We start from the raw sequence: 12,189 nt of genomic DNA on the forward strand, positions 1-12,189 counted from the left end.
TGAAAGACAGAACTGATTATTAGTTTAGACTGTAACTGGACCTCATACAGTATGGGCCCTGCAATCATTTTAAGTGTACGTGGGATCAGGTGTAGCAGTGTACGTGGGATCAGGTGTAGCAGCAGCCCACGACCCTGTCATGTTTTTGCATTCTCTGACGTGCCCCTATCAGGCACTGTCTTTGTCACTACAGGCCTATGATCTTGACAATTCTTTTGATATTAAAAGAACAGCCAATGTGGCAGCATCGTCACACGCTCCAAATACTTTGCTCTGTTGATCCATGGATTTACTGTACTGTACATGTCTCCTTTTGCTCACTCTGCCTTTCTTCATCACTTGCTTCTCCGATGCAAGGATTGCAGAGGATGGGTGGGGGGGCAGCAACTCGCCAGATGAGGTGGGATAAAGGTAATAAAGGTATTTAAAGGGACTGTTTGTAACTTCTTACACGTATAAAGCGGGTCGGTGTCCCATGCGCGCTCGCTTGTGGCTATGTTTGTGTTGGTGTCATTTGTACAAATAGTAAATGTATTTTCATGTATATTTCCTATAGTTTCACGGTGTTGGAGGTGTTTGGTGGCGAGGAGGAAATAAACCGTTGAGCATCAGTTTGGACTCTTGGCTTACCCAAGCCGAGCCCTGTTAACAGTGGTATTTGGTTTGAGTATGTGACGAGTTGGGATGAGAATTTGTTGAAACAACATGACACATGAATAATGTTGAACAGACATAAAGAGGACAAAAACAAGTATTGCATGATGAGGGATCACTACATTTGACTACAGAAATACAGAGAGTAGGACCCAAACACAACACCCCTTCGGTTTATCTTGTTTTCACTTTCTCTACGTTAGCAAATCACACTCCGTGGCTCTTCCAACGTTTCATAGATGGTTTCTGCAAGTATAATAGTAGTTTGGCATTTGAAATCTTACTAATGTCTCACATACACAATCTCAGTTTAGACATTGGTCCAATTTGATTTTGCATCTTAACTGAATAGCCCCAGAGATCGGTCGGAGAGGTCGAGACCCACCTTTGTAAAAAGGATTTGGTCTTGATGTTTGGTCAGCACCAAAGTTTGAAAGCCAACCTGCACAACGTAACCTAACCAAACAGCTGTGAAAGTGAACTTTCTGTTAGGTTTCCTTTGCTGAAGTGGAAGGAAAGGTAAACTAAAAAATACTTTTGAATTGGACCTATCCACCGGTCCAATTTTTTTTGTGGATGACAAAGATGCTGGCCTGTTTCCCTTCTCCTAAAGTGGATGTTCTCTGTGTCATCTTGCTGCAGGGAAACAACTTTTTGAGGGATGGTGACATGAAATATATGGCTAAAAGTCAGCTGTACTAATCTACTCTCTGTTTTGTTTATTTTTTTAAAACTGAAAATTATCTTTAAACATACTATATATTACAACACCTGCACAGTGTGTGGGTCCATTTAGATGTGTGTACTTACAGGTGGTGGGTTTGTTACAGTTGTGTCCATGTCTGAAGTACTGTGGGTTCTCTATGACGGGGATCCTGGTCATTCCAATCACCACAGCATCCGGCCCGGAATCCAGCGAACAAGGGCTGATAATCCCATGGTTCACATGATGAAGGGGGCTGGCAGAGTCCTCCTCACCGCTTATCACTGCTACTGGTCCTAAAAAGACAAGAGTCACAGAATGAAGACCTGTAGGTGAAAAAAAGCCCAAACTTGATGAAAACTTGTGAAGTTGTAGCTAAATATTCAAAATTCTGGAACAATTTCTTCATACAAATCCTGTTGGAGGGATGGGATGAAGAGGGAAGAATAAGTAAGGATAATGTACAGCGAGTCGGTCATTGTTGTGAAAGAATCCCCGACAGGGCGATGCTGGACCCTCTCATCGCCCTGAAGGGGATTCTTTCACAACAATGACCCGCTAGCTGGACGTTATTACACGGCCATTTACTTAAGAAATCAATATTTTTACACAAAAACGGTCCGCCAGAGTCCGACATCAGAGCTGCGCCCATAGCAACGGTCTGTTATACATAGCAACGGTCTGCTATAGAGAAATTACAGACCGCAGAATGCCGCAATTGACCAATCAGAATCGAGTATTCAACATAGTCGTGTAATAATTTTAGTTTAGGACTGACAGTCAATCAATTGTAACATTATCAGACAGCAAACCAGCATCCTAGTTAATCCCACCAGATATTTGTATCAATAGAAATAAGATTTAAATCAAAAGGCAACACACAATGAACTGGAACTCGGAGAGCGCAGACCTCCGCCAAGGAGCCCGAGTACGATTCAGTGACTCAGTGATGTAAAGACCTAGAAAGACCAACAACTTGCCCTAGATTCATTCCTGAACAGCTCTCGTTGCTGGTCATGTTACTGACTACTTTGAACAGGCCACCATTTCACCGAATAGAATAGGGATCACTCTCCAAACTGTCATTCCTCGCCAAAATGCCAGAGAAAATAACATCTTTACAACTTCTAGATATTCTGGAAAAAAATCATATCTGATAAATTCCAATATGGTTTTCCGCAGATGCCACTCAACGCAGAGTCAGTTCATGTGACACTCAACATTCTGATGTGAGTGGACTCCAGTGAGTGCTCTGCACTGCTCCTACTTTATATCAGTGCTTCATTTCACACTACTGATCACAGGGGCCAACATGAGTTTATGGTCTCAATCGCTAGTTTCAAGTCTTCTTCAATACAGCATGATGTTCATTTAGTAAATTATGGTCCCATTTAGAGTCAGATAGACCATCAAGCAGGGGATGCTTTATGTGAATGACAGGTCGCTACCACGGCGTTGTCCGGTCTGGGTAGTTGTCCGTGTTTTTGTTTTAGAACTTTAACCCCTTTCACAGTCTTTTTTCAGTTCATGAAAGTTAATTCATGAACTTTCATGAACTGAAAAGTTAATGAAAAAAAAAACATTGTAAAATTTTGGTCGCCTAAAAATGTCTTATTCAACGTTGTTGTTCTTAGCTCCACCCTCTCGTGTCACTTTTGGTTCCAAAAAAACAAGATGGCGACAGCCAAAATGCCCAATTCGAGGCTTCAAAACAGGAGTCCACAAACCATCTATGGTTCAGACGGTGAGGGAAGGCACAAGGATTAGAGATAGATGAGGCTTAGAAGTAGAGAATAGAAAAGCAGTTTTATTTTCATTTTTTTTGGGCCATCATTCTTATAAGTTAAAGTGCTGCATCCCCAGGTCTCAGCAATGAAGTTGTGTGAGTTTAAGTGTTATCTTATCAATATGAAGGAGGGCAAACATTATGAATATCAGAATTTGCCTCAAAATGGAGTGGATGCAGTTTAGAGGTGGAGAGTTTGGGGAAACCTTTTGAGGTGGATGCAGAGCTTTACCAGTGGAGATAGAGCTTTAACTGTACATCAGTGGTTTGAGATGCAGAGGATGAGGTTCAGAGATAGAGGAGGTGGTTTAAAGGCAAAAGGGGGAGCTTTAGAAGTAGATCAGGGGTTTAGAGGACTGGAGGAGAGGAGGGAACTGATGGGTTGAATAGAGGTGGTTTCCAACACTCTCCACCAAACACACATACAGTACATACACTAAATCACTGTGTGTAAAATACAGCATGCCTTTGCAATTTTGGGGGAAAAAACACAGCATTTCCACAGCATAGAGAGAGAGAGAGAGAGAGAGAGAGATGCGTTGACAGTAAAGTTGTCAAGTGGTAGTAAATGTACATGGTAGGTTTCAGTTTGTCTCTCAACAGTTACTGCATCTGTTCAAGACCTACGTAAAGTTCCAGTGTCTTGCTTCTCAACTGCTGAAGGCGGTTAGCCCAGTCGGACAAAATAACTAAAATGATTTTCTGAGAGGATGAGAGAGAGAGAGGATATGAGAGGACAGCATAGCCCGTCTACAAAACCAATCAATTGCAAGTATATAGGGAGACTTTGCTCACGTAGGTGAAGATGACAAGATGTAGGTATGTCATAGTTATAGCTCTTTAGCGCGCTCGCATCATTGCAGTGTGAAAGCAAAACTAAAAACTTAACAATGCAAATGTAGGCCTATACAATGTAACAAAAACACAAAACTTGGTTCAGACTTGCAGTTGTGAAAAGGCCATTAGAGTCCAAATCTGAACAAAAAGGACTTAAATGAACTGTAAAGGTTACAAACTCTTTGCTTTGAGACTTCTTGTGGCACCTCATGCCTGGAGACCCTTCCCTCTTCCCATTGGCCCACAGGTCCTCTGACATAAAATACACAGCTTGAACCTCTACGATCTTTTTGATTGTATGGACATCATGTCTGCATCTTCATATTTTGGAGGGAAATGTATGTATGCAATGCATAATTTCCACTATGGATGTGGAGGACCTGACTTTTGAAAATTATTTTATTTTGTAACCCCTCCATTCAGGTGAGTCTGATTTACTCACTTAAATCTGTATCACTTAAATGCAGCACAGACAGGACGAATATGAAGATACTTGAATGAAAATGTGGAATTTCTTTCCTTTTTTTCCCCACCAGTACACCCCCAGCAGGTCAGGAGCAGCACTTTGGAGTAGAGTTGTATGAAGGACAGCAGGGAGTCTGCTTTGTAGTCCACATAGTGCAGTCCACTGGGAGCTCAACTCACAGGAGACCACAGACAGGCAGGTAAACAGCATGGACAGGATGCCAGTCCATCTCAAAGCTCACACACACAAACACTCTCACTGTCATACCTAGAGGGACTTTCAGTTTCAAATCCACCTGAGCTGCATGTCTTTGCTCTGGAAGCCCCATACCAAGTACATACTGACTGAGTAAGGAGCGGGATGGAGACGGGTCAGAAACAATAAGACCAGGTCCGCAAAGAATGTATGTTCACGGGTCAGTTTGGTCCCATTATGACAGAAGCAACATGTCACTTCTCATTATATGTTTAACCCTCCGTTTGTACTTATTTATCTATAGCTGCCCGACTCCTCACCCACACCAAATCATGGCATCATATCACCCCAGTCCTGAAAGACCTTCACTGGCTCCCCGTCTCCCACCGCAAAGCCCTCCACCAACTTGCACCCCCCTATCTCTCTGAACTCCTCTCCCCCTACCAACCTCAACGGTCCCTCAGATCCACCTCGGCTGGTTTACTCTCCACCCCCACGTCCAAACTCCGCAGCTTTGGGGACAGAGCATTCTCCAGGGCAGCTCCCAAGCTCTGGAACTCACTCCCCAATCTCATCAGAGACTCCGATTCCCTCACCACATTCCAGTCCCGCCTCAAAACACATCTTTTCTCATCTGCTTACCCGTAGCCCCCTCCTTCCCCCTACCCATCAGTCCATGTGTATGTATGTGATTGTTCCTGTGTATGTCGCTTTTTGTCGTTCGTCTCCTGTCTGTCTGTCTCACACCGTTTTCCCCCCGACTATGTTAAAGCGTCTTTGAGATTAATATAAAGCGATATATTATTATATTATTATTATTATTACTAGGGATGCACCGATACCACTTTTTTTTTCAGACCGAGTACAAGTACTAGTACTTACATTTGGGTTCTCACCGATACCGAGTACCGATACGAGTACTTCTCTGTGCCAAAAAACCCTCATTAACAGCCAGCTGGAGGGTGTGAGCGACACACGGCAGGCTGGGGTTCTAGGCTCTAGGTCGGCTTGGAAAGGCTCGGGCGAAGGTGCTTCCCGCGCGCGCCGCCTGAGGTGGGATCGGCGCACCACCGGCCCGTCTTGCCCGCACTGTCGGGGGAGGTGGAGCGTGAGCGCATGCAATAGGACCCATAAAGATGGTGATGAGAGGTTAACATCACGCTGTCGTAAAGTGGTATCGGTGCCGTTATATCGGAGCCGTTTTGCGAGTACGAGTACATGAGCACAGTATCGGACCCGATACCCGATACTGGTATCGGTGCATCCCTAATCTATACCCATGATACCTCACATAAATCTTCTTTAGGGCACCAGTTTACACATGGCTGTAATCCACCAGTAAACACAGTGGAAATGGAGAGAGGTCTTCAGGAACTTGTTTCAACTGGACAAGTTTTAAAAGTTCTTTCATGTCAGCTAGCATTGGCCATGTGTCATGCTGTCCGGAGACAAAGACAATACACCGTAAATATATATCAGAGAAGATGCCGAAATCAGAAACAGCTGATCAGTCATGTCAAATATTCGCTACGTCAGAACTTATTTGGCAAAGGTATTTCCATAGCCCCTTTAGCCCAACCCAGTCGCCAAAAAAAAAAATGTTGGCATTGTACGTTTCTGCAAACCACGGGATACGTTGAATGTCGACGTTTCTGAACCGAAAAAAAGTTTCCCTAAATAAGTTTCATATCAGCCTCGTGTCTCACTTGCAGAAACCGCGCAATGACACGTCGTTAACGTTGTGAAACGATTGGTTAGGTTTAGGCAACAAAACTACTTGGTTATGGTTAGAAAAAAACATCAGGGTTTGTGTTAAAATAATCACGTACCAACGTAATGTAACAACTGTAACAACGTACCCAGCATAAATGAATAACAACCGCCCTGTCTTACAATACGTAACAAGCAAGTTCCATTGTTAATGTTATTAGTAACATCTGTGCTCATTTTTTGACCTAAATACACAAGAGACCTTTTTCCAGGCAACCAGCAGAGACTCCAGGAAGTAATTGGTCCTGACCAAGAAATAATCAAATTAATGTTTTTACACTTCTGCACAGATTTTGTATGAAATAAACTCATATGATATGACATTAAATATTGCATGTTAAATAGTGAGCTTTAATGGGTTTTTTTTACCTTTGGACAGAGCCAGGCTAACTGTTTCCAGTCTTTATGCTAAAATAGCCAGCTGTTAGCAGCAGCTTCATATTTACAGTACAGACAGGTACATTACTCTCGGCAAGAAAAGGAATAAGTGTATTTCCCAAAATGTCACAGCTTTACTTTAAGACTCAAAGTTTTTGCAATATTTTCTGTTTCCTAAAGTGCCACAACTCCTTTCCACTCCATACAAAATATGTGGTTAACATCACAATTATGCAACAAAAGTAACAGAGTATTGTTTCACCCTTACATGAAGATAAGCTTATCACAGATATATCAGCATCAGTGTCTAAGTCAGCTGATAACCAACAAGAAATGACAATATTTTCTCATATTATTATTATTATTATTACTATTTCCTAATACTTTGAATTGTGTGTTGCCTCATTGGTTGGGCTCTACGCCCTCATAAAGCTGTAATCCAGGGAGCAACAGATTCACATTATTCATTCACACTCATTGGACTATCTTTAGTGAATTTTAATATTCCTTGTTTGGTTTTAGTTATTGATTTTACACTTTATTTATGATTTGGAAACATACTCAGGCATTCAGTGCAACTGTAATGCATAAGTAATACGTTGACCTTGATCCTACCTTTTCTCCATGTTTTCTGTTAACCTGTTCTGCTCTGCATGTGTTGGAAAGTTCAGCTCTATTTTATGTAATGCTCTATATATAGGAAATTACCATATAATGTGAAATTTGAGAATATTGAATGAAATCCTGAGAATATTAAATGAAATGTGAAAATATTGAAGGAAATCCTGAATATATGGAATGGAATGTGAAAATATGGAAATAAATCCTGAATACATTGAATGAACCTTGAGAATATTGAATTAATGCTGAGAATATTGAATTCTCAGAGTTTCATTCCATATATTCAGGATTTCATTCAATATCCTCAAATTTCATATTATATATAATAATAATTTCCTAAACAGCATGCCATAAATATATATAATACATATATATACATATATATATGCATATATATATATGTATATATATGTATTATAAATATAAATGTTTATTTTTTTGTATCCCATTTTCAGTTTTCTCCCTGGCTCTAATCTGTTATGGTGTTCTGCTGCAGTAATTGAATTCTCCCCATGGAAATCATTCCATGTTTATCATTGTTGGCCTCTATAGACTGTGTGCTGTATATATACGTACAGGCCTCCTCCCCCGGGGACCAGGGACTCCGCTGGTTGTGTGTTGATGCACCGACTGAGAACTACTGATGTGGACTCGTCAGTATTCTCTGGTGCCGAACACATCAGCCTGCAGTTAATGCAACTGACACGGTCAACCTTCACAGCTGACAGAAAACAAGGAGGTGTTTGGGCTGTGAGGGTGATTTAGATGGAAACAGGGACACGAGGACATGATGAGAGAGAGAGAGGAATCAAGGAAATAAAAGACATCAACCTATGAGAGCATGTATAAAAGGATAAAATAGGAAAGGAGAGAAGGTGGCAGGATGGATCTCAGCGGGAATGCAACGCATGAAAAGAAAGCACAGGTTTATCGGAACTGATTCAATTACAGACCTGTGACTACAATTATATGCAGAGAGATCCCCCCCTCTTAACTTGAATACAAAAACAACAAGGTCTCAGTCAGCATTTACAACAGCAGCATTTCAGACCACAATTCATTACTCATGGAGGGGAAGTAAATCTATGCTGAGCTTTTTGCATGTAGTCTGACTTTGGCGAACGTTGTTGACCAACTACTATCTTGACAGCGCCGACCTCTGAGGGACTCAGAGACTCCAACATGGGCTTCACTTAAACTCCTTCCACACATGTAGTGCAACACTGATCTTATCTATCATTAGCCGGAGGAGCCGTGTGAGAACGCAAATATCCGAATCAGTCGGACCGGAAATGAATCAGACTTTACCCTGCCAGCTCCCTAGCACGTCTGTGTGATGTCCGATTGAGCCCATGTGTGTGAATAGAGACTGTCATTGTCTGGAGAGTTCACGGCGAGCGAGTGGGCGCGTTGAACGGCAAGACACTCTGTTGTTTATGACCAAATTACCAACCGGCTACGTGACCGTGGTGTAACCGCATCATGTCCTGCCTCCTGCACGCTCTACCCATAATCCCCTGCATTTTGGTTCACTTCCTGCAATCGGGTCAGATTATGCTCCCAATGCAATCGTACCACACTAGGGTACGCTTGGAAATGGTCCGAGGCCACTTCTCGCAAGCGGTCTCGGGCCAGTTGCTTTGGTCCACACCAGAGTATGATTACTGTTCACAACTGCCCAAACGAACCGCACCAAGGTTCAATTCAAACTGACTAAATGTTGGCTTGTGAAAGCACCCGTAGATCTATTCAATGTACCAGTGTTTGTTATTACACATCAAAGTTATGTTTGACATCTAATACGCTGACTTGCATATTCTTGGCATGTTTTTTAGTTTTTTTTTATGTACATTATTTCCAGCTCAGGTTTGTAGCAGCTCTTTCATCCACAGGGACTCTGAGTGAGCAGGTCGGGGCGTTGGGGTTTTGATGGACATGCTGGCTGCTGCAGGGATCAGACTCTGACCTTTGTCAGTTACTGCATACCCTGTATGCTAATATTTAGGCCATGTGTCAGACAAGCTGACATGTAGGCTGAACGGTCAGAATGTGTGGTCAGAATGTGTGAGGTAGACAGTTTTCATGGAGCACAAAGGTCAGAGGTCGAATGATGTTAGTGGACCAATGGGCTGACAGATTTCTTCCATTTCTTTCAAGTTTACAAATTATATAAACAGTATATATATGTGTGTGTGTGTGTGTGTGTGTGTGTGTGTGTTATCATGTTGTAATGTGTATATATATATATATATATATATATATCTGTGTGTGTGTGTGTGTGTGTTTGTTCATCAGTTTATTGTTGCACACATTACAACATGATAACACACACACAAACACACACACATATATATGTGTGTGTTTGTGTTATCATGTTGTAATGCGTGCAACAATAAACTGTTGATATAACATAAATTAAAGCATTATTAATAATTAGTAAACATTATTAATTATCATTTAGTTATTTGTTAACAGTAAAATAACTAAGTTTAATTAACTATCAATTTACCGTTTATAAATTATGGTTACTATAAAATGTTACCATATACCCCAAGCCTAATCTGCCGTCACATTGTTCCTTACATAGTGGTCATAATAATGCAAGGGTTGTAAAAATACTTTCACTTTCTGGACCAATATATTGATTCAATGATCACCTATCCAACGTGAACATATTGATACGTATCATCATCTTTAAGATAGGCCTTTATTTTGAAATTCCTGCTATATATTTATTCCTTTTATTCATAATAAAATTGTTTACTTAAATGTCTGGAAGAACTCAGTAAAAAACACTGTCAAATCATATTTTAGTTGCCTTCAGAGAGTTGATAAATGTAATTGATTGTGTTAAATGGACATATGATATTGTCTCATATCCATCGCAGGCACCGAATTGACTTTGTGATGAAAGCAAACATTGTATCGTTGTCCAAAGAATCAATATAATACTGTATCTTGATGGAACTTGTGATTTACACCCCGAAATATTATTGTATTGGCAGGGGAGCTTCGATGAACACTGAACTACAATATTTATGAACATGGTGATAATTGTATAATTGTATACAACAAGAGAGTGTATTAACTTAAAGGTCCCATATCGTGCTCATTTTCAGGATCATATTCGTATTTTATGTTTCTACTAGAACATGTTTACATACTTAAATGTAAAAAAAACAACCTTTATTTTCCTCATACTCTCTGCCTGAATATACCTGTATTTACCCTCTGTCCAAAACGCTCCGTTTTAGTGCATTTCAACAGAATTGTGTTGCCAGGCAACAGTTTGGGTCCATGTTTACATCCTATCAGCTGATGTCATTCACATACACTGCAACCGGAAATAAACTGTGACACATTTAGAATGTTTACGTTTAAACCGTGTAATGGTCTAAATATTGTAGATATGTGACATCACAAATGGACAGAAATCTGCACCATTTCTGTGTATTTCTCCATGGATTGAGCGTTTTGATACTTTAACAGAATTTATACAGCACTTAAACATGCTTTATGATATAAAAGACATGAACATCTCACTTCTTACAATATGGGACCTTTAACAAATATTATTGAAACAAAAAATCCAAACATTCAAAATGGTGAAATTTGCTTGTGTTTGAATGGAAATTACAGAACCCTCTTGGAGTGCAACCATACTGCAGTGATGCAGTAAGCATTACAAATTTACCTCTTCAAGGGCATCCGTACCCAATTACTTGCGATTTTACTAGAACACAGAGACCCTAATGGCCTGTTGGAACTACCAGAGAATCTACTTGTAGAATAAAAAAAACGTCCATAGGTCATAGTGATTTATGCTGTAGTTTACAACACGACCACCCCCTCTGTTTTCCTTAGTGCCCAATTGGCGCCACAGTCTTTCAATCGCACTTTATTACTCACATTAATCTAATAGGCCTTCAGTATTGATACCTGTTTGTCACTGGCTCACAGAAGAGTCAGACAGACTTTATTATCTCAATAAATCACCTGATCAGCTGTTAGCGTCGCTCTGCCGGTTCTGAGCACTGGAGCATCCAAGATCTTTCTCTGGAAGTCTTCCGAAACCAAACTTAAATGTCCTCACATCAGCATGCTTCGCAAAGTAGGGGGACCAATTTTGTTAATGCTATCGGGCTTGGGAACACATCATGCTGCATTTTGGGTATTTCTTAGGCAAATCAGGAGTGCAAGTGTGAATTTCACTGGAAAGTTTGACCGAAAAAATATACAGTCAAAGAGCAGTTTGGGACAAACTAATGAAAGATGGCAAAAAAAGGTAAGAAACAGGGGTGATGAATAATGTTAAATTGTTTCTTGAGATAACTGAAGTTTGATACATTACTGTGAATGCAGAATTCATAAGGACATAATGAATTAACCCAAGTGAAGGAGTTTAAGTATCTCGGGGTCTTGTTCGCGAGTGAGGGGACGATGGAACGTGAGATTGGTCGGAGAATCGGAGCAGCAGGGGCGGTATTGCATTCGCTTTACCGCACCGTTGTCACGAAAAGAGAGCTGAGCCGGAAGGCAAAGCTCTCGATCTACCGTTCAATCTTCGTTCCTACTCTCACCTATGGTCATGAGGGTTGGGTCATGACCGAAAGAACGAGGTCGCGGGTGCAAGCGGCTGAAATGGGTTTCCTCAGGAGGGTGGCTGGCGTCTCCCTTAGAGATAGGGTAAGAAGCTCAGTCATCCGTGAGGGACTCGGAGTAGAGTCCTTGCTCCTTTGCGTCGAAAGGAGCCAGTTGAGGTGGTTCGGGCATCTAGCA

At 41.2% G+C, this 12,189-nt stretch overlaps 1 protein-coding gene across 4 annotated transcripts in view; it reads right to left on the bottom strand.

Annotated features, from left to right (window-relative positions):
* The window catches only part of LOC141765507 (NT-3 growth factor receptor-like), a 258,306-nt gene that overhangs the window by 51,511 nt on the left and 194,606 nt on the right, over positions 1-12,189 (bottom strand). For all 4 annotated transcript variants that reach the window (XM_074631527.1, XM_074631525.1, XM_074631528.1 and 1 more), the window contains one exon: positions 1,465-1,653. In XM_074631527.1, coding sequence (XP_074487628.1) covers positions 1,465-1,653 — 189 coding nt within the window. The remainder of the gene's footprint in view (positions 1-1,464; positions 1,654-12,189) is intronic.

The sequence above is a fragment of the Sebastes fasciatus genome, chromosome 4 (genome assembly GCF_043250625.1).
Source record: "Sebastes fasciatus isolate fSebFas1 chromosome 4, fSebFas1.pri, whole genome shotgun sequence".
Classification (NCBI taxonomy): Eukaryota; Metazoa; Chordata; class Actinopteri; order Perciformes; family Sebastidae; genus Sebastes; species Sebastes fasciatus.